The sequence below is a fragment of the Saccopteryx leptura genome, chromosome 1 (genome assembly GCF_036850995.1).
Source record: "Saccopteryx leptura isolate mSacLep1 chromosome 1, mSacLep1_pri_phased_curated, whole genome shotgun sequence".
NCBI lineage: Eukaryota > Metazoa > Chordata > Mammalia > Chiroptera > Emballonuridae > Saccopteryx > Saccopteryx leptura.
Genome location: NC_089503.1, coordinates 316,369,476 through 316,389,247, shown reverse-complemented (window position 1 = coordinate 316,389,247; position 19,772 = coordinate 316,369,476). Strand labels below are relative to the sequence as shown.

The 19,772-nt window shown below is 51.1% G+C and overlaps 1 protein-coding gene across 1 annotated transcript in view; it reads left to right on the top strand.

The window, feature by feature from the left end:
- The first annotated feature begins 487 nt into the window (after positions 1 to 487).
- Positions 488 to 19,772, top strand: part of KIAA0930 (KIAA0930 ortholog) — a 46,812-nt gene continuing 27,527 nt past the window's right edge. Inside the window, exon 1 of the mRNA XM_066358651.1 lies at positions 488 to 908. Within this exon, the coding sequence (XP_066214748.1) occupies positions 695 to 908 (214 nt within the window). The 5' untranslated portion in view covers positions 488 to 694. The remainder of the gene's footprint in view (positions 909 to 19,772) is intronic.

Here is a 19,772-nt window from a genome sequence, read left to right as displayed (position 1 = left end):
GCGCGGAGACTGGGGGGGGGTTCAGGAGCAGAGGTCGGTCTCGGGAAGGGCCGTGGGGCTAGGGCCTGGGGACGGTGATCACAGGGGTGGAAGGACCAGGGAGGGTCAGGAGACGGTGGGCTGATGGTCGAGAAGGGATCAACGAGAACCATTTGAGGAAGAAGACCGTTGACATCAGAGGTCGGCAAAGGCGAGCCTTTTGGAAGTGGGCGGAGCCAGAGCAGGCCGGAGGTAGGGTGGATGTAGGGAGGGGAGGGGAAGGGTAGGAGAGGGGCGGAGGAAGTAAGGTAGGGGCGTGGCCTGGCGGGCAGGGGGCGGGGACTGGAGTGCAAGGGGGCGGGTCAGGAAAGCCCGAGGTGAGTCAAGAGTGGCCGGAAAGCGTTGTGGGGCGGGGCCTAGAGGGCAGAGTGGGGCGGGGCCTAGAGGGCGGAGTGAGGCGGGCCTAGAGGGCGGAGTGGGGCGGGGCTGGGCGTCACCGGCCCGCAGGGGCGCGGACAGAGGAGACTAGGAGGTGCGCTCACCTCACTGGGCTCGGCGGGTGGCAGCGGCAGCGGCGGCGGCGACGCGCACTACGACAGATTGGATTGTGGCTTCACTGGTGCTTGCGGCGGGCGGCGCCGGGGCGGGGCCGGGGGCGGCAGGGCAAGCCAGGGGCCCCCGCGGGTGCGGCGCGGGCAATGAGCCGGGGCCCGGCATGGCCTCTGCGCGGCCGCCGGGCCGGGCCTGCGCCTCGGTGCCCGCGCCCGCGGGGCTCCGGGTCGGGCCGCCCGCCCTCCCCGGAGCCGCTGCCGCTTCCCCCGAGCCTGCGGGCGGTGCCGAGGCGGAGGAGCGCTCGCTGCAGCACATGCTGCGCGCCATAGCGGAGGAACGCGGCCGCCTCAGCCTGCGCCGCGAGGTCTGCGGCCTCGGTGAGTGCGGCCGGTCGGGGGTGAGGCTGGGCGGCGGGGCCGGAGCGGCACTGGGGTGTGCGCGCCTCCAGCTGTTTCTGCGCGTCTCCGTTTCTATGCGTCTCTCTCAGGGTGTCTCTGTCTCTTCGTGTGTCTCTGTCTCTGCGCGTGTCTGTCTCCGGGGCTCCCTGCGTGTCGCGTTTTCCTGCATGCGCCTCCAAGCCGCCACGTCTGCGCCCCTGCGTCTCTGATTTTGGTCCCAAGGCCCCCATGCTCAGGTTCCTGTGTCTCTCTCCGTTTCCCGGTCACTCAGTGTCTCCCTCCGTTTTACTCCTTCCTTCTTGTGGCTCTGCCGGGCTCCTTCCTTCTCCAGGAAGTCCTCTCCGGGGCCTTGGGGCCTCGGGGCCGCTGCAGAGTGTGGGCGCTGGACTGGGGAGACCCTCCGCGCACCATTGCAGCACCAGGGCCCCGCCGGCGCTGGGCAGTCCTTCCTGCAGATGTGCCCTGGTCACTGTCCCCAGCTGACGAGGAGGGAGGGCCATGTCTTCGGCTTCCTGAAGCCTTTGTCTTCCTGCGCCTGACTGCACCCGCCGGTTCTCCTTGACCCCTAGCTAGGATTTGGGACCTGTTGGGCTGTGGCCCCCGGAATCCACCCGTTGGGCAGAGGGAGCAGGACCTTCCGCCCCTCTGGGTGTGATTCTGTTCTAAGGAAGTCCTAAGTCCTAGATGTGCCAGTGGTGTGGGGTGCGGGTGCCTTGTATTGTTGGAAAGAGCCGGGGACTGCAGGTGTGGGTGGGGTCTCCTGGCTGGGCTGGGTATGAGGTCATCGCTACTGATAGTTGGTGCCCAACTGGCTCCAGAGGAGCCCCCTCCTCTGTAATGTCATGGTTTACCATTTTCTCCATGAAAAGACCCCTCCCTTCATGCCAGAATGACTTCATAGCACGTTGTCTGCTGCCCCTACCCCACCCTCATCCCCATTCTGGGCTGGGGATTTCTGAAAAGGCAACAGCATTGTGGAGAAGGAAATGTCAGCCATGGAGATTCTAGCAGTTCCCCCTTCATTCACCACTGGGGATACTGAGTCCCAGAGAGCCAGCGTGTCCCCATTAAAGTTAGAGGCAGCAGGGACAGGCAGCCCCTCAACAGGCCACACCCTGCAGGATGATGAGGAAAGGAGATAGATTCCAGTGCTCCTTTGTGTGGGAGGCTAGGCCTGGCAAAAGACACTTCCCCTCAGGGAGCAGGTCCCAGCCCAGCCTGCCCTGGAGTGAAGCTCTCCTCTTGTGTCGGTGAGAGCAGGGGTGAGGGTGGGGGTAGTTACACAGTGGTGATGCACAGGAACATAGGTTCCTCTGGTTTCTTAAAAGTGTCACGACTGAGTTTTGAGCAGTAGTGGAAGGATCATGAATTCATTCAGCAGACATTCATTGAGCACCTACTGTGTGCCAGCCTACATGCCAGCTTGGCAGGTATGCTTGTCACCTGGCTCAGAATATCAGAAATGGAAGAGGTCTGAGGGACCATCCAAGCCCTTCAGTCCTTAGCTCAGCTGCTCCGGGCGGCCCCTCCCCACTCCTCTGTCTACATGCTCCTACTATCCTGACTTCTGAGCATCTTTCCCAGTTTAGTCCCTGCCCCAAGGAGCCTGCAGGGCCATCCCCTAAGAGCAGTAATGATTTGTTCTGGCAGCTGGCATTTATTGAGCCCTTACTATGTGCCAGGTGCCTTATGTGTGCTGTCAATTTGTGTGTGTGTGTGTGTGACAGAGACAGAGAGGGACAGATAGGGACAGAAAGACAGGAAGGGAGAGAGATGAGAAGCATCAATTCTTTGTTGCGGCACCCTAGTTATTCATTGATTGCTTTCTTAAATGTGCATGGGGCTACAGCAGACCGAGTAACCTCCTGCTCAAGCCAGCGACCTTGGGCTCAAGCTGGTGAGTCTTGCTCAAACCAGATGAGCCGGCGCTCAAGCTGGCGACCTTGGGGTTTCGAACCTGGGTCCTCCATGTCCCAGTCCGGTGCTCTATCCACTGCGCCACCATCTGGTCAGGCTGTGTGCTGTCAATTTGATACTGGAATATTATCTCCATTTCACCAATGAAGTGTCCAAGGTTCAGAGAGGCAAGAGACTTGCCCAGGGACAACCAGTGAGGCTATGGCACAGCTGGAATTGACTCTCAGTCAGTCTGACCGCAGAGCCTGTCCCATCCCTCTCCTTCCCCCCTCTCCCTTCCCCAACCTCCTTGGAATGTGCCCAGCCAGGCCTTGCTGCACTTACTACACTGCATCTGGGGAGAACTGTGCCCTGTTAGTAGGCTGAGGGCAGAGCCTGCTGGTCAGGCTATTACTGTTTCTTCTCCTGGCCTCCAGTTCTCCCTCACTCATAGGTCTCCCCATCTTACTCCTCACCCTGCCCCACACCCCCCAGAACTCAATCCCTGCCTGCTCTGATGTTCTGCACTTTTATGCCTGCTGTTTTCTCTGTCTGGAAGGCCATCCCCTACTCACCTGCTCTGCAAACACCTATAGGTTTCCCCTCAAGCCTCAGCTCCAATGCTGCCCCTAGGAACCCTTCTTCCACTCCCCTACTCACCTGCCTGTGCCCTGTGTACTGGACAATCAAGATGATTGTGACATTGTAATGATCTGTGTGGCTGTCTCCTCAGTTAGCAAGGGACCCCTTCAGGGCACTGCCCAGTCTGAATCTCCTCCGTACCCAGCATAGGCACATTCAGAGCAAGGGCCCAGTAAACATTTAGCAAACAAATGAGAGAATTAATTTCTGGACTGGGAAATGAAGGGTGTAGATGGCCACAGAGAATGGAATTGTAACCTCCTAGAAGGGCTCGTTTTGCCCATCTCATTTTTTCAGATGAGAATGGGATGTTCAGAAAGGGGCAAGCTTCACAGTGACTTCATGCCCAGAGTAGAGTAAGGACCCAAGGTTGGCCCTAGCACCCAGACATGAACCTGCAATGCCGACTCCAAAACACGTTTACATCCAGTGGTTTAGGAAGCCCTCTCATCTCCTCTTTACAGCTGTGACAACCTGTTACATTTAGGAATTGAAATCTTGTAAATTTTTGTTGTTGTTTAACTAAAGCTTAGGTTTTTCATAACTGTGCCATGTTCTCTGATGTTGTTTTAAATGTGTAAGGGAGGCCATGGTAGAGAGGCTTAATCCTGGACAAACTGTTGTCATTCCTGAGTCAGTGTGTGTCTATGCGTTGGGAGAAAGTGACTGCCCCCTCCCCCGGGGTGGGAATAGTCAGTTGGCTGCACCTACTACACTGCATCTGGGGAGAACTGTGCCCAGATGCAGTTGGCTGTCATGATGAAAGGCACCTTGTAGATCCAAACCTGACTTGAATCTTGTCTACTGTGGCCTCTGCAGTAGGAGCATTTTTGAGCATTTGCTCTGTGCCAGTGTGTATGTGTGGGTGGGTGGGGGATTAGCCCTCATCGCTGCCTGGTGGGAGGGCAGTTGAGCCTGGGAGAGAAGCAGGTGCACAGGTGACTTAGCTAGAGTAAAAACCCTGCTGGAAGCAGCCAGGGCCATGGCCACCCCTGGCAGGATCTTGGTGTTTTGTCCACAGGAAACTGCTTGTGATTCCAGGTGGCAGATGAGCCCAGCTGGCTGGCTAAGGTACCTTCTGTGGGCTTCTAGAATCTGAGCTGGGAAAGCCTGAGGGGGTCCAACTCTCCAGATGTGTGATGCAGAGACTTGGACCAAAGGTGGATATAACCTAACACTTCTTCTGGGGTTTGGGCCTTCTCATGGGCCCTGGACATCACCCAAAGCATTCTGTGTGTGACTGGCTCCCTTTTAACAGGGGCAGCACAACACTGATGTTTGGTCAGGCCACATGGACATGACCTGGCCCCAGGACCTGGTGTGAGTTGTGGAGAGATGCTGTGAGGGGAGGGGCCTGCATCATGCTGGTTGTCTTGGGGCCCTGCCTAGGGTGAGCATTTCTGGGGTGTCACCTCCTGTTAGGTAGCGTAGGGAATTCTCTGTCATGCTGTGGGCAAAAGGTATGTTTTATGTTCACTATTTCCTTTTATTCTCAAAATAATACTATTATACTCTTCTCTTTGTCCTGATGAGGAAATGCAGGTGTAGAGATGAAGTAACATGCCTCCATGGTTTATAAGTGCTAGAATCTGTCTGAGCCCAAGTCCTTTGGGGCACAGAGGAGGGAGCCACTGAGGTTGATAGGGGTTGGGGTGGGTAGGGTTGTGCAATGCGTGACCTTTGAGAGGGGCCGAGTCAGGACAGCATGTCCTGGATTGAGGAGGAGAGGCTAATGCGGCTTGCAGGGTGGTTTGGGACCCTGAATGCCCACCTGAGAATTCACACTTCCTTGGCTGGACCTTCAGGAGCTGGAAGGTGGCAGAATAGGGGGCTGTGGGATTCCAGCTGAGGCCTATCAGATTTGAATGTTCATTTTGTAGAGAGTTCATGGAATGAGCCAGAAGGAATGAAGGGGGGAAACTGCCTTTCCATTAACCTCTCCTCTGTGCTGAACACCTACCTGTGCCGGGCACCTGCTCCTACTCCGTGAATTGGGGAAAGGATTGCACACCCTCAGCCTGGACCTTGTTTTGCTAGGTGCAGCATGGCAGGGTATAAGTGGTGAGAGCAGGGATTTTAGCGGGATATGTGGCTGGAGGGGAAGACTGTGGGGCCCAAACATGCCACCCTTCAGACACAATGAGGTCTATAGGGTCATGAGATTGTATGAGAAGTGATAGGCTCAGCATCAGGCAGCATGAGGAGGAAATGAGACGCGGCAGGTACAGGGTTGGACTCTGTATGCTGTTGTTATAAGGGATAAAAAACATGGGGCCCCATGCCCGCATATGGAGTTAGGTTGGGTTTGCACTCTGGAGCTCAGACAGGTCTGCAGACGGCTCTAGGGACAGTTTCCCTGGACTCCCTGGGGCCCCGGACCCTCCAACCCTAAGGCAGGCAGAACTGGTTCTGGGCCAGTAGCATGGGAAGGAAGTGGGATTGTTTGGATGAGTAGCTGTGCCTCTTTCGGTTCCTGGGCCTATTTTTAAGGCCTGTGGGTTCCGGCCTCTATCTGCCAGTGTGGTTCTCTCCGGAGGCGTCCTTTCAAAGAAACCTGAGGATGTTGTACCTCACACCTCAAAGAAACTGAGGGTCACAGTTGCAGGAACATCTCTGCGAGGCGAAAGGGTAAGCAGTGGGATTGGCAGCACCCCCGCCCCACTCCCCCAGGCTGGCGGGGAGGCCTGCTCTGTGGTCTCCGATGCGATGCGTCATGCTCCCCGGCTTACAGCGCCTGCCTCCTTGTGCCTGTGTGCCGCCCTCACTGAGTGGGGTGGCTTTTCGGTTCCAGCTAAGCCATGAGCTACTTGTTGAAAAATGGCCTCAAAATCCCCAAACAAATTTTTTCCAATTAAAAATGTTACATGCACATAATAGAAACTGGAAAATGTAAGAAATGGAAAAAAAATTACTTGTTCCAATCACCCAGAAATAGACTGTTAACTTTGCAAAATGTTGCTTTCCAGTTTTCTTTAAAAAGCTTTTTAAAGAATACTTGATGTTCTATACATAGTTTTTTAATCATGCTTTTTTACTTAAAATCTCTAAAACATTTTCCATGTCCAAACTCTTAACATTATTTAAATGACTACAAGGTAGTTGAGTGGACATGCCGTAATTTCCTGAATTGACCTCACCCATGGGAAACTTAGCTTGGATGCAATTTTTTACTATTATAAGTAGCTTGCAACAAACCTCTTAATTTGTGCAAAGGTTTCTGCATTTGGACGATTTCTTCAGCAACCTGGGAGGCCATTTCTTAGAGGCTGCTGTCTGACCCAGTGGCAGTGCTGGGACCATAGGTGGGCATGGCAGGTGGTGGACAGATGTGTGTCTCACTCAGGAAGAACTATTTAAGCATTGGGTACAGAACAGGAAGACAGGCGAGCCTCAGACGGTGACAGTAAGCAGGGCCTTTTTGTTCCACAGCTTGGGACAGGGAGGCCTGAAGCTGACTGAGCACAGGCTGGGCCAGCTCCCTACCTGAACCTACATTCCCACCCTCGGCCAGCAGCTGCTGCTGCCCCTTGCAGTCCTTGTCGCCCCTTTCACTTTTCACTCTGGGGATGCCTGGCCTACCTGGGCCTCAGAGACAACAGATACTGGGCTCTGGGTCCAATGTGCCAGGCTGCCTGTGATGAGGCCCCCTGGGGGCAGTGGAAGCCTGGTCCTGGCTCTTCCTACTCCGTGCTTATGTGGCTGGGGAGCAAGTACTGGGTGTCTTTAGGCATTCTGGGAGCAGACCTGATTCTGAGAAGCTTCTGCCTGATTCTGAGAAGCTTCTCCGGAAGCTTGCCTCTCCCAGAGTCTGGGGTGACCCAGCAGTTTGCTCCCAATCTCTTGGCTTTGGCTGAGGCAGCAGAATGTCCTAGGTCAGACTGTCCTGGGGGAGCTGGGGTGGACAGGAAGGATCAAGAATTCAGCCAGCCTAACCTGTTGCTGTATGTATTGTCAGGAATGTGAGGCTCAGGGAAGACCCTGACAGAGACAGATCCCAAGAGCCAGAATGCTGATCGGGCCCTCCCACCTGCAGCCCACCTGTACAGACGGATAAGGAGATGGAGGCTCTTTCGTGGCAGAGCTGGGTTCCCATATTTTCTGTGTGCAGGACCAGGGCAGGATGTGTGGGAGGGAGAGGAGCTCTCAACATCCCTGCCAGGGCCCAGCTGACTGCAGAGGGGAGCTGGGATGTGGCTGGTGGGCCTGTAGGTGAGGGATCAGAGCTCCCAAGCATGGAGGCTGCCCAGCTCAGGGAGGACCCATTGCATCCTTGGCCAGGCAAGGGAAGCATCAGCTCAGTTTGGGAGGGACCCCCGCTTCATTTTTTAGAAAGGGACTCTGGTGTCTGACAGCATATAAGACAAACACCTAGCCAGCTTCAGTTTTTAAAGAATATATATTTTTGAATAAGCATTGATTACTTGAGAAATGTCTGCTGGCAAAGTGAGAAGGGGATTTAATTTTTTTTTCTTTTTGAGAGGCAGGAAGAAAGAAAAGGTGAGAAGCATCAACTTGTAGTTACGTTCACTTTAATTGTGCATTGATTGCTTCTTGTACGTGCCTTGCCCTGGGACTTAGCCGGTGTCCCCTTGCCTTTTCATGCTAGTGACCTTTGGGATCGTGTGTGAATGATACCCCGCTCAAGCCAGCGACCCTGTGCTCAGAGCCATCGACCTAAGAGTTTCGAACCTGAGGCCTCAGTGTTCCCCGTTGAGGCTTTATTCATGCACCACCACCGGTCAATTTTAATTTTTTTTTTTTCTTTTACAGGGACAGAGAGAGAGAGTCAGAGAGAGGGATAGACAGGGACAGACAGACAGGAACGGAGAGAGATGAGAAGCATCAATCATCAGTTTTTCGTTGTGCGTTGTGACACCTTAGTTGTTCATTGATTGCTTTCTCATATGTGCCTTGACTGTGGGCCTTCAGCAGACCGAGTAACCCCTTGTTCGAGCCAGCGACCTTGGGTCCAAGCTGGTGAGCTTTTGCTCAAACCAGATGAGCCCACGCTCAAGCTGGCGACCTCGGGGTCTCGAACTTGGGTCCTTCCGCATCCCAGTCTGATGCTCTATCCACTGCGCCACCGCCTGGTCAGGTTCAATTTTAATTTTAAATGTTTTTGTCTTGTAGATGGAGGTGCTGTTGCTGTTTATCTTTAATGTAAACATCCTTTGCTTTGGATGTTCACTGAGCCTTGAAAAACACTATATTTAGGACATTTCTTATGGCAGAAAAAATGAGGAATGCAGCATCCAGACTACCCTTTATGAAAAGTCTGTGTATTACCTAGATAATTAGGAGAAGATGACTTTTACAAAGCGTTGCATTGCCACTTGTGTGCTTCACTTCAGGGACAACGGAAATGAAACAGGAAGAAGCAGAACCAGGAAGAACCTCAGCCCCCTCCCCAAAGATGGAAATAACAGCAGTGTCATCCTGCCGCCCAGAGCTACTGTGTTACATTGGGAGCTGTAGGTTTCACATCCACCAACCCCCAGCTCTGTCTGCAGGTCCACCCTACCGATCCGCAGTTGGATTGTGATGGCTGGTGCCACCTCAGGTGGTCCACAGACTGCCACCTGTTAGGATGGTGGCCCAGGATTACAGATTCTCCTGACCCGGGGAGGAGGGCACCTGCTCTGCCACCTCCAACAGGCTCATTAGCTGTTGCTCAGCCCCTGGGATCCTCCCTCTTGCAGCAAAGCCCAAAGAGCCAGCCTGTGCAAGCTGCGTGCTGCCACGGGTACAGGGTGAAGTCATCCTCAGCCAGGGGCTCTGTGACCAACACCTTCCCTGAAGTCCAGCAGGGCTGCTTCTCTCCCATGGAGGGCTGGAGCCAGAGCAGCCTGCACCTCCTGTTTATTGTGTGCCTGGAATTGTGTCCTTCTTGTGGCCACCCTGGGCTGTATCCCCGGTGGCAGGTGAAGACTCAGAAAGGTTGAGGCTTTTTAGTTCAGGGTTCCAGAGCAGGTGTGGGACCCAGGTGTTTTGCACGTGTGGCTCTGGCCTGTCTATTCTCACACTCCCCTGTTCATTTCTCCCAGGAGAGTCATTCTGTGTAGCCTCCCCTGCCCCATGCTTTCACAGTGAAGGTCTTAGAAGAAGCAAGAATAAAAGGGAACATGTCAGGAGGCTGCTGGGACTGGGCATTTCTGAGGACCACGTAGCAGAGGGCAGGAACTGAGCAAGGGAACCGAGGTCCCCAGTTCCCTCATCTGGGAAAAATGAGAGAACAGCCTCTGGGGGTGGGGTGGGTGGGCTATGTTTGAGTTTGTCTAGTTTCCAGAGGGAGGAAGCTACGTGACCTTGGAGACAGAACAGCTGAAGCACTGGTTGTCCATCAGTATCTGACCAGCTGCCCTGGAATCCTTGTTTCGTGCAGCATGTTTTCAGCTTTGCATCTGGGTATCAGAGGTGCTTAGTAAACATCAGCCTGAACCCAGAGAGCCTGCGGGAGCTAGGTGCCTGGGCACAGCAATGAGCAAGACAGGCCCTTTTGCCGGGCTCACAGTTGGGAGGTTGTTGGTCCAGTGGGGTCCAAGCCTGGCTCAAGGAGTGAGGTGTGAGAAAATGAGTGGACGGATGCACTCATGTGGCCCAAGTCCCTCTGACCAGGTTTCAGTGTCTCATGACGCAGTGAGCTGGCTGGAGCAGCTGGTCTGTGGACATCCTTGCAGCGCTGGCCTAGGCTTCTAGGATCCTGCAGCATGCTTCATGCCATGTAGCATGTTGGGGTGGAGGTGGGAGGAGGTGGGATGTTGGTGACCCCAGGCAGTTGGGAGGGTAGAGGAGGTGGAAGTTGAGGTGGTTGGGCCACAGCTCCTATCTGGGATGGGACACCTGTATGGGTGTCCAAGGAAACCTGAGAGATTACTCAGGAGAGTAGCAGTTTGTCTTGAGGCCTTTGTATGTGTCCGAGCAAAGCAGTGAGTCAGGAGCTTGAATAGGGCCACAGCAACGAGGAGCTTATAAGAGAGGGAACTGGATGGCGGAGCTGCTGTTTGTCCTGATAACTGCTCAGGCAGGATCGAAGCCGTCGGAATAGTTGGTGGGGAGCCGGGTGTCATATCCTGTGATGAGGGAAGCAGGGCTACAGGGGTTACAGGCAATGCAGTTTTTGGAGATTCTGGGGGATTGCTTTGGGAACTGTGGGCCTAGGTCTGCTCTGGCAGAAGCCCTACCCTAAGAAACCTTGAGGTCATGGTCAGTATTTCTTCCTCACTGAACCCCAGGACCTTATGCAGTGCCTGGCACAGAGCAGGCTCTCAGAGTGGGTGTGGGTGCTGACTGAACCCAACCTGTATTCCAGTCCCAACTCCCATTCTCATCTTGCTGAATCACCTAGATGAAGGGCCTCAGTTTCCTTAACTGTGAAATGGGTTATTAAGGAGATCCCAGATGTGACCTGAGGATTGTGAAATCACTTTGAGAGTTTTACAATGTTGTACGTATGTAATAAAGGATGCTGAATAAAGTTATTGCTGGTGGTGGCTTTGGGATGAGTTTCAAAACGGCTTTGTTATTTCCTGAGCAAGCTGAAAACTGGAGGTTTGTCAGTCATGTGTTCAACATCCGCTGACTCCCTGTTGTGGGCCCTGCCCTGTGCTTGAGTCCACAGTCACCTGCCAGCAAGGTGCTTTGTCATGGTAGGGGAGGACACTCAGGTTTAGGAGCCAGTGTGACAAGGCTACGTGTAACACGGTTCAGAGCATGGCTTTGAGTCAGATCTGGGCTGTAGTCTGGCTGTGTTGTGTACTAGCAGTGTGACATCAGATGAGTGACTCAAGCCTTGAGCCTCAGTTTCCTTATCAGTTAAATGATGATAGTAATTTTATCTCATGGGATCTTGGTGAAGATCAAAGAAGGTCAAGTAGCTTAGGTGGGTGCCCAGAGCTGGAAGCAATCAGGTCCTTGGTTACAGGTAGTACAGAGGTCAGGGGAGTCCTGGTGTGGGGGCAAGTCAGTGGGGGATGGATTCCAGGGAGGTGACACTGGAGCTGCTCTCACAGACATGTTGGTCAGGGGAGAAGGCCACGGACTGGGGTAAGGGTTCACACTGCAGACTTCAGGAGGCTGTCTAGAGAGGCTGGCTCATCTGGCGAAGGACCTTTATTTTACCCCCCCCCTTTTAATTTATTGACTGATTTTAGAGAGAGAGAGAGAGAAATATCAATCTGTTTCTGTTGAACTGGCAATCTCTGCATATTGGGACCATGCTCTAACCTAAGTTATCCAGCAGGGCTGGAGCCAGGATTTTAACCGCAGAAGGCAGGAAACTGGTTGGGGGTGTTGGGCTTGTCCTGGTCTGTCCACCTTGCATCATTAAAACCCCACGCTTCCCTTAGGCAAGCAAGAGGAGTGGCCAGACCTGTGGGATTGCTCACATGGGGACCCGTCTGACTAGTACTTCTCCATCCAAGTGCCTCATCAGGACAGCCCTGGGCCTCCCTGGGCCGCTTCTTTGTCTTTTGTGCCCCGAGGAAGGGTCACTGAGAGGCACGGGTTGCTGAAAGGCCTATTGAGTGGCCACAGAGGCTTATTCACTGGGTCCTGGATGCCCGGGTGGGGAAGCAGCCAAGGGCTGCCTTGGACGCTCCCCAAAGACGGCACTTGACTTCCCCCCACCTTTGAGGGGCAGCCTAGCAGAGGCTGCTGCTGAGCAAGGCGACCTCTCAGGAGGCCCCTCGTCAGGCCCTTGTTCCAGAGGCCTGGGCATTGGGTATCTGCTTTCTGTGGGTCATGGCTCCACCCATCCATTCTCCTCCCTCCAGAGAGACTTTCCTCTTAGCCCCCTGCTTGCCAAACCTTTCAGGGGTTCCCAGCCCTCTGAGGTTACACACAAAACCTCCAACCCAGTGCAGAGGTCTGTGAGGTCGGGTTGTCCCCAGCTCTAGCTCCCCCTCAGATCCTGGGCCTTTTTCCTATCCTTGCCTCACTGGACATTCCCCTACCGTGAGGCTTGGAGTGCTGTGCCCCCCTTTGCCCATTTAACTCATAGTTATGAGCCCTCCCAGGGGAGCCACCCTGACACCCCTGACCAAGCTCAGCATCCGTTGTGCAGACTCAGGGTACTCACCTGCCTTCCTGGCCCTTACCAAGGCGACTGTCCGGCTCATCAGCTACTTGCACTCGGGAAATGTTTGCCAGGGTTGAATGAGGTGTGTGCGAGTGAGTTCAAGGACCAGCCCCAGCCAGCTGTGTGACCCAGGGCGACTGTTGTCCTCTTTGGTAAACGAACCTGCTTTACAGAATGGTGATCAAGAAAGTGTTTAGCCCAGTGCTTGGCACACAACACAGGAAACCCTTGATGTTACTTAAAAGCATAAGGTATGCTCTGACCTGTGGTGGTGCGTTGGATAAAGCATCAACCTGGAATGCTGAGGTTGCCGGTTCAAAGCCCCGGGTTTGCCCGGTCTAGGCACATACAGGAGGTAACTTTGAGTTGATGCTTCCTGCTTCTCATTCTCCCACCTTTCTCTCTCTCTCTCCTCTCTCTAAAATCAATAAATAGAATCTTTTTAAAAAGCATAATGTATGTATAAATTCACTACAAAATATTTGAAAATCAGGGAAAAGTTGTAATTCTACCACTCTGAACATGAACCACTGTGGGCATTTCAGATTCCTTCCTAAGCATTCTTTCTTCCTAAGCATTCTTTTAAAAAAGCAATTTCCTCCATTCGAGTATTTATGTATAATTTTATGTCCTTTTTCTTTTAACTTTCTGTTGTAAGCATTTTCCCAAGTAACTGCAGTGTTATTAAAAATACTTTTGTTACTTTTTGGATAAGTAAACCATGGTCAGGGCACCACATTCCAATGGGATGAGAAGATTCATAGAGAAAAAGCTAAGTGCCCTTTCTGTCCCACAGCCTCTCTGCAGAGGCTGTGAGGACGTACTGACGCCTGCTAACGCCAGGTGCCTGTCTGGTATCCGTGCCTTTGAAGGGCTTCGTGTGCATCCACTCATGAAAACTCTATAGCCCCGAGAGGTAGAGCCCACGGTCACCACCGGTTTGCAAGACAGTTCACGATCACCAAGAGCTTTGGGACTTGTTCGTTGTGCAGCCAGCCCTGCTGGGCCGGGGTGGACCTGAGCAGCTCAGCTTAGTGTGCTCTGCAGCCCCCACCCCACAGGCATCCCGTCATTCTTAACAATTCGCTTTAGTCTGGAGAAATCTCTACTGTTCTCCTCACTGTTCCCCGACTCCGTTTATCCTGGTCATCTCTGCCCGTTGGTGCAGAGAAGCCACTTCCATTCTTGCAAATGACTTCACAGTAATGCATCCTGTGAATGGTTTCTCATCTTTTCAGCTCCTTCCTGACTGACAGAACCATTCCTGTGCTTTGCAGACATGCTGTAATAATTACATAATTTTACACGTGTGGGAGTGAGATTGCAGAAAAACCTCCAAGTGGAATGGCTGGATCAAAGGTATAAGCATTGTGGGTTGTATTGCCTGGTGTCCCCCCATGGGGATTTTTTTTTTTTTTTTTTTACAGAGACAGAAAGAGAGTCAGAGAGAGGGATAGACAGGGACAGACAGACAGGAACGAAGAGATGAGAAGCATCAATCATTAGTTTTTCTTTTTTTTTTTTTTTAACGGGGACAGAGATAGAGCCAAAGAGAGGAATAGACAGAGACAGACAGACAGGAACGAAGAGAGATGAGAAGCATCAATCATCAGCCCTTCATTGTGACACCTTAGTTGTTCATTGATTGCCCTCTCACATGTGCCTTGACTGGGGGCCCCCAGTAGACCGAGCAACTCCTTGCTGGAGCCAACGACCTTGGGTCCAAGCTGATGAGCTTTTTGCTCAAGCCAGATGAGCCCATGCTCAAGCTGGCGACCTTGGGGCCTCGAACCTGGGTCCTTCCACATCCCAATCCGACGCTCTATCCACTGTGCCACCGCCCAGTCAGGCCATTAGTTTTTCGTTGCACATTGCACAGGCCCCCCATGGGGATTTTTTTTTTCAAACTTTTTTTTTCTTTTTTTTTTTTAACAGAGAGAGAGAGAGAGAGAGTCAGAGAGAGGGATAGACAGGGACAGACAGACAGGAACGGAGAACGGAGAGATGAGAGGCATCAATCATTAGTTTTTCGTTGTGCACTGCAACACCTTAGTTGTTCATTGATTGCTTTCTCATATGTGCCTTGACCGCGGGCCTTTAGCAGACCGAGTGACTCCTTGCTTGAGCCAGCGACCTTGGGCTTAAGGTGGTGAGCTTTTGCTCAAATCAGATGAGCCCTCGCTCAAGCTGGTAACCTCGGTGTCTCGAACCTGGGTCTTCCGTATTCCAGTCCGACGCTCTATCCACTGCACCACTGCCCAGTCAGGCCTCCCATGGGGATTTTATCAATTCACCTTCCGGTGTCAGATGTGAAGTCCACATATATGCACAACCTTTTCAACCTGGAGAGTTGTCAGGTGTTTTGATAGGTGAAAAATAGGATTTCCTGTTTTTGTTTTTGTTTCATGTCTCTGATTTTGTGAAATTAAGTGTATTTTCCTATTTTAAAAGCCATTTATATCACCCTTTGCTTTCGTTCAGTTCGGTTTTCTTAGGCATTGTGTGAAACTTATAACTTGTTAAGGTGATCAGCCCTCCTGTAAGAGTTACAATATTTTTCCAGTGTGTTGTTTCTTCCCTCTGTTTATGGCTTTTTCCTGTTTCGCTATAGAAGTTTTTTCATGTGATTTATTATTCCTTTGTTTTATAGCTTTAGTGTTTTATTTAGAAAGGCTTTTCTTGCTGAGAGAATAAAAAATATTCTATGATTTTAGTTATAACATTTAAAAGTTTTTACCTTTTTGGCATTTATTTTGGCCTGAGCAGAGGCTCAACCTTCTCTTTTTCCTTAGCTAGCTAGTTGTCCCAAGGCCAATTGGCAAAGAATCATCAAATCATCTTACTGATTTGATTTGAAGTACCATCTTCATATGAACTAAATTACCATGTGCTTTAGTTCTGTCTCTCTACTTTCTCTTCTGTCCCATTGATCTGCCTAATGATGGACCAGTACTACCTTACTTTCCCTAATCACTTAATTCATTTATTTCATTTATTCATTCAGTTAGCCAATTAATGTCTATTGTTTCCTGTAGGTCAAACACTATTGTAGAAATTAAGTATACAGCAGTGAACAAAACGATCAAAAAGGAAATATAGACCTTCACAGAATTCATGGAGCTTACATTCTCTCTGTTAAAATTACTCAGTACTCGCCCTGGCCATGTGGCTCAGTTGGTAAGAGCATTGTCCTGATATGCCAAGGTTGTGGGTTCGATCCCTGGTCAGGGCACTTTGTAAGAATAAACCAATGAGCCTGACCAGGCAGTGGTGCAGTGGATAGAGCATCAGACTGGGATTCAGAGAACCCAGGTTTGAAACCCCGAGGTTGCTGGCTTGAGCATGGGTTCATCCAGCTTGAGCAAGGGGTTGCTGGCTCAAGCCCAAAGGTTGCTGGCTTGAAGCCCAAGGTTGCTGGCTTGAGCCCAGTGTTGCTGGCTTGAGCAAGGGGTCACTCGCTCTGCTGTATAGCCCTGGTCAAGGCACGTATGAGAAAGCAATCACTGAACAAGTAAGGAGCTGCAATGAAGAATGGATGCTTCTTATCTCTCTCCTTTTCTGTCTGTCTGTCCCTATCTGTTCCTCTCTGACTCTCTCTCTGTCTCTATCAAAAAAAAGAAAAAAAAAATCAGCCAATAAATGCATAAATGGATGGAACAACAAATCAGTGTTTCTCTCTCTTTTCCCCCTCTCTTCCTTTTCCTTCCCCTCTAAAATCAATAAAGTTAAAAAAAATTTAAGAGTAAATAGAAACACATAAATTAATTAAAAAAAATAGTTCAGTTCTGCCTGACCAGGTGATGGTGCCGTGGATAGAGGTTTGAAACCCTGAGGTCACTGGCTTGAACATGGGCTAACCAACTTGAGTGCAGAGTTGCTGGCTTGAGCATGGGATCATAGACAGGACCCCATGGTCACTAGCTTGAGCCCAAAGGTCACTGGTTTAAGCAAGGGGTCACTGGTTTGGCTGGAGCCCCACCCCAGTCAAGGCACATATGAAAAAGCAATCTGACCCTGGCCAGTTGGCTCAGTGGTAGAGAATTGGCCCGGCGTGTGGAAGTCCTGGGTTTGATTCCCGGCCAGGGCACACAGGAGAAACGCCCATCTGCTTCTCCACCCTTCCCCCTCTTTCTCTCTATCTCTCTCTTCCCCTCCCACAGCCAAGGCTCCATTGGAGCAAAGTTGGCCCAGGTGCTGAGGATGACTCCATGGTGCCTCAGGTGCTAGAATGGCTTCAGTTGCAATGGAGCAATGCTCCAGATAGGCAGAGCATCACCCCCTAGTGCAGGGATCGGGAACCTTTTTGGCTGAGAGAGCCATGAATGCCACATATTTTAAAATTAATTCTGTGAGAGCCATACAATGACCCGTGTACATTATGCATTATCCAATAAAAATTTGTTGTTGTCCCGGAGGACAGCTGTGATTGGCTCCAGCCACCTGCAACCATGAACATGAGCGGTAGGAAATGAATGGATTGTAATACATGAGAATGTTTTATATTTTTAACATATTTTTATTAAAAATTTGTCTGCGAGCCAGATGCAGCCATCAAAAGAGCTACATCTGGCTTGTGAGCCATAGGTTCCCGACCCCTGCCCTAGTGGGCTTGCTGGGTGGATCCTGGTCAGGCACATGTCTCTATGCCTCCCTGCTTTTCTCACTTCAGAAAAAATACATACATACATACATACATACATACATAAATAAATAGAAAAATAATCAACGAACAACTAAGATACTGCAACTATGAATTGATACTTCTCATCTCTCTTCCTGTCTGTCCCTGTTTGTACCCTCTCGTGCCCCCCCATCTTCACACACACAAAAAAAACCCCCAAAAAACCCAACCTCAATCTAGAAGGGCAGGTGTTGGCAGACTGTAGCCCTAGTCCAAGCCCCACCTGCTGTCTGTGTTTGTAAATAAGCCTTTACTGTAGTGCAGTCATGCCCAATTCTTCAGTACCACTATGGCTGGTTTTGTAGTTGAGACAGGATCATATGGTATGTGGAGCCTAAAGTATTTTCCATTTGGTACTTTGCAGAAAAGTTTTGCTGGCTCCTGTGCCAGGAAAAGGCAGAAAGCAAACAATAAACAGTGAAGTGTATTATACCACGGTATAGACTGACCAGTACTGTGGAGAAAAGTAAAGCAGGGCTGGGACAGGGGGTGTTGGGGTGGAGTTTTCAGTTTTCAGTAGCATAGTTTGGGAATGCTTTCCCTGAGACTGAGCCTGAGGGAGGTAAGGAAGTAAGCCTCCTGGAGGATTTTGAGCAGGGAAGTGACAAGAACTGATTTCATCGAGGGGTCCAGTAGGAAGCTGGGACAGTAAAATAGGCAGGACAGGGCAGCAGCTTGGCTCAGGTGCAAGAGTCATTTGTGAAAAGTGGTTGGATTCTAGGGATTTTGTTTTGTTTTTTTTGGGGGGAGATAGAATGAATTAAATGGTACAGAAGTAGAGAGTTCTGCAGGAAAAAAAAAAGAGCAGGGGTAGAAATGGACAAATTTGCCCAAGAAAATGAGGACTAACAAGTTTCTGTTAGAATTTCTGTTAGAATCAGCTCTGATGAGATGGCAGTTAGAAGGTGACATGGGGTCAAGGAAGGCCTTTTTTTTTTAAGGTTGGGTTAGTCTTGGGTATTGCATTTTTTAGGATTCTGTTGGTTACAAGTGAAGAAATTGGTCAATAGTAGCATAGACAAAACAAGAGTTATTGAATGGTTGGAACCTCAAACCTCCAGAAGAATAGCAACACCCAGTACTAAGGACAGAGTGTCCCGCCTTCTCTTCACAGCTTCCTTCACTACTTCCCTCTGGCTTTTCTCTCTGCAGGTAGACCTCCTCCACAGGCAGAACAGAACATCAACAGTCCTTGGGTCTTTTTATTTTTTGTATTTTTCTGAAGTTGGAAACAGGGAGGCAGTCAGACAGACTCCCGCATGCGCCCGACCGGGATCCACCCGGCATCCACCAGGGGGGTGATGCTCTGCCCATCTGGGGCATTGCTCTGTTGCAACCAGAGTCATTCTAGCGTCTGAGGCAGAGGCCATAGAGCCATCCTCAGCGCCCGGGTCAACTTTGCTCCAATGGAGCCTTGGCTGAGGGAGGGGAAGAGAGAGACAGAGAAGAAGGAGAGGGAGAGGGGTGGAAAAGCAGATGGACACTTCTCCTGTGTGCCCTGGCCGGGAATCGAACCCGGTACTCCTGCACACCAGGCCGATGCTCTACCACTGAGCCAACTGGCCAGGGCCCACAGCCCTTGGGTCTTATGTCTGCAACACTGAAGAATAATGGACAGTGTGATTTGATGGTGACGTGAGAATTTAGGTTCCGAGTCTGTTTTAATACCTGATAGGATCCGTGTCCCCACATCACTCTTGTTCTGTTTTCCTGGCTGTTCCATATTCCTTCTCTTGTCATTTTCCTTTGGGTCATGTTACATGGATGCATCAAAATAGGTAGAATTGCTCTATGATTTGAATGTTCTTAGCTAAGAACCTGGTAAACTTTTTTAATTGTTCCAGTCTTTTTTTCTTTTTAATTTTAAAAACAATACAATCCCCCCTCCCCATTATAGCTTCTAACTGGGAGTGTTGGTTTTTATCAGCTGTGCTGGTTTCCCATATTTACTGATTTTGTACTTAGATACCTTATGGTTTCTATTTTGAAGTTTGAATAATTTTTTAATACTTTTTTCTTTTTTGCATTTTCCAGGTCAGGTATATCATCTGTAAGTAATTTCAATTTTGTCTTATATTCATTGTTTCTATTATTCTTAATATCTTCCCTGTATAATTACAATGTCTAGTACCTTTATTTATTTATTTATTTATTTATTTATTTATTTTTTATTTGAAGCTGGAAACGGGGAGAGACAGTCAGACAGACTCCCGCATGCGCCCGACCAGGATCCACCCGGCACGCCCACCAGGGGCGATGCTCTGCCCACCCGGGGGCGATGCTCTGCCCCTCCGGGGCGTCGCTTCACCGCGACCAGAGCCACTCTAGCGCCTGGGGCAGAGGCCAAGGAGCCATCCCCAGCGCCCGGGCCATCTTTGCTCCAATGGAGCCTTGGCTGCAGGAGGGGAAGAGAGAGACAGAGAGGAAGGGGGGGGGGGGTGGAGAAGCAAATGGGCACTTCTCCTATGTGCCCTGGCCGGGAATCGAACCTGGGTCCCCCGCACGCCAGGCCGACGCTCTACTGCTGAGCCAACCGGCCAGGGCCTCT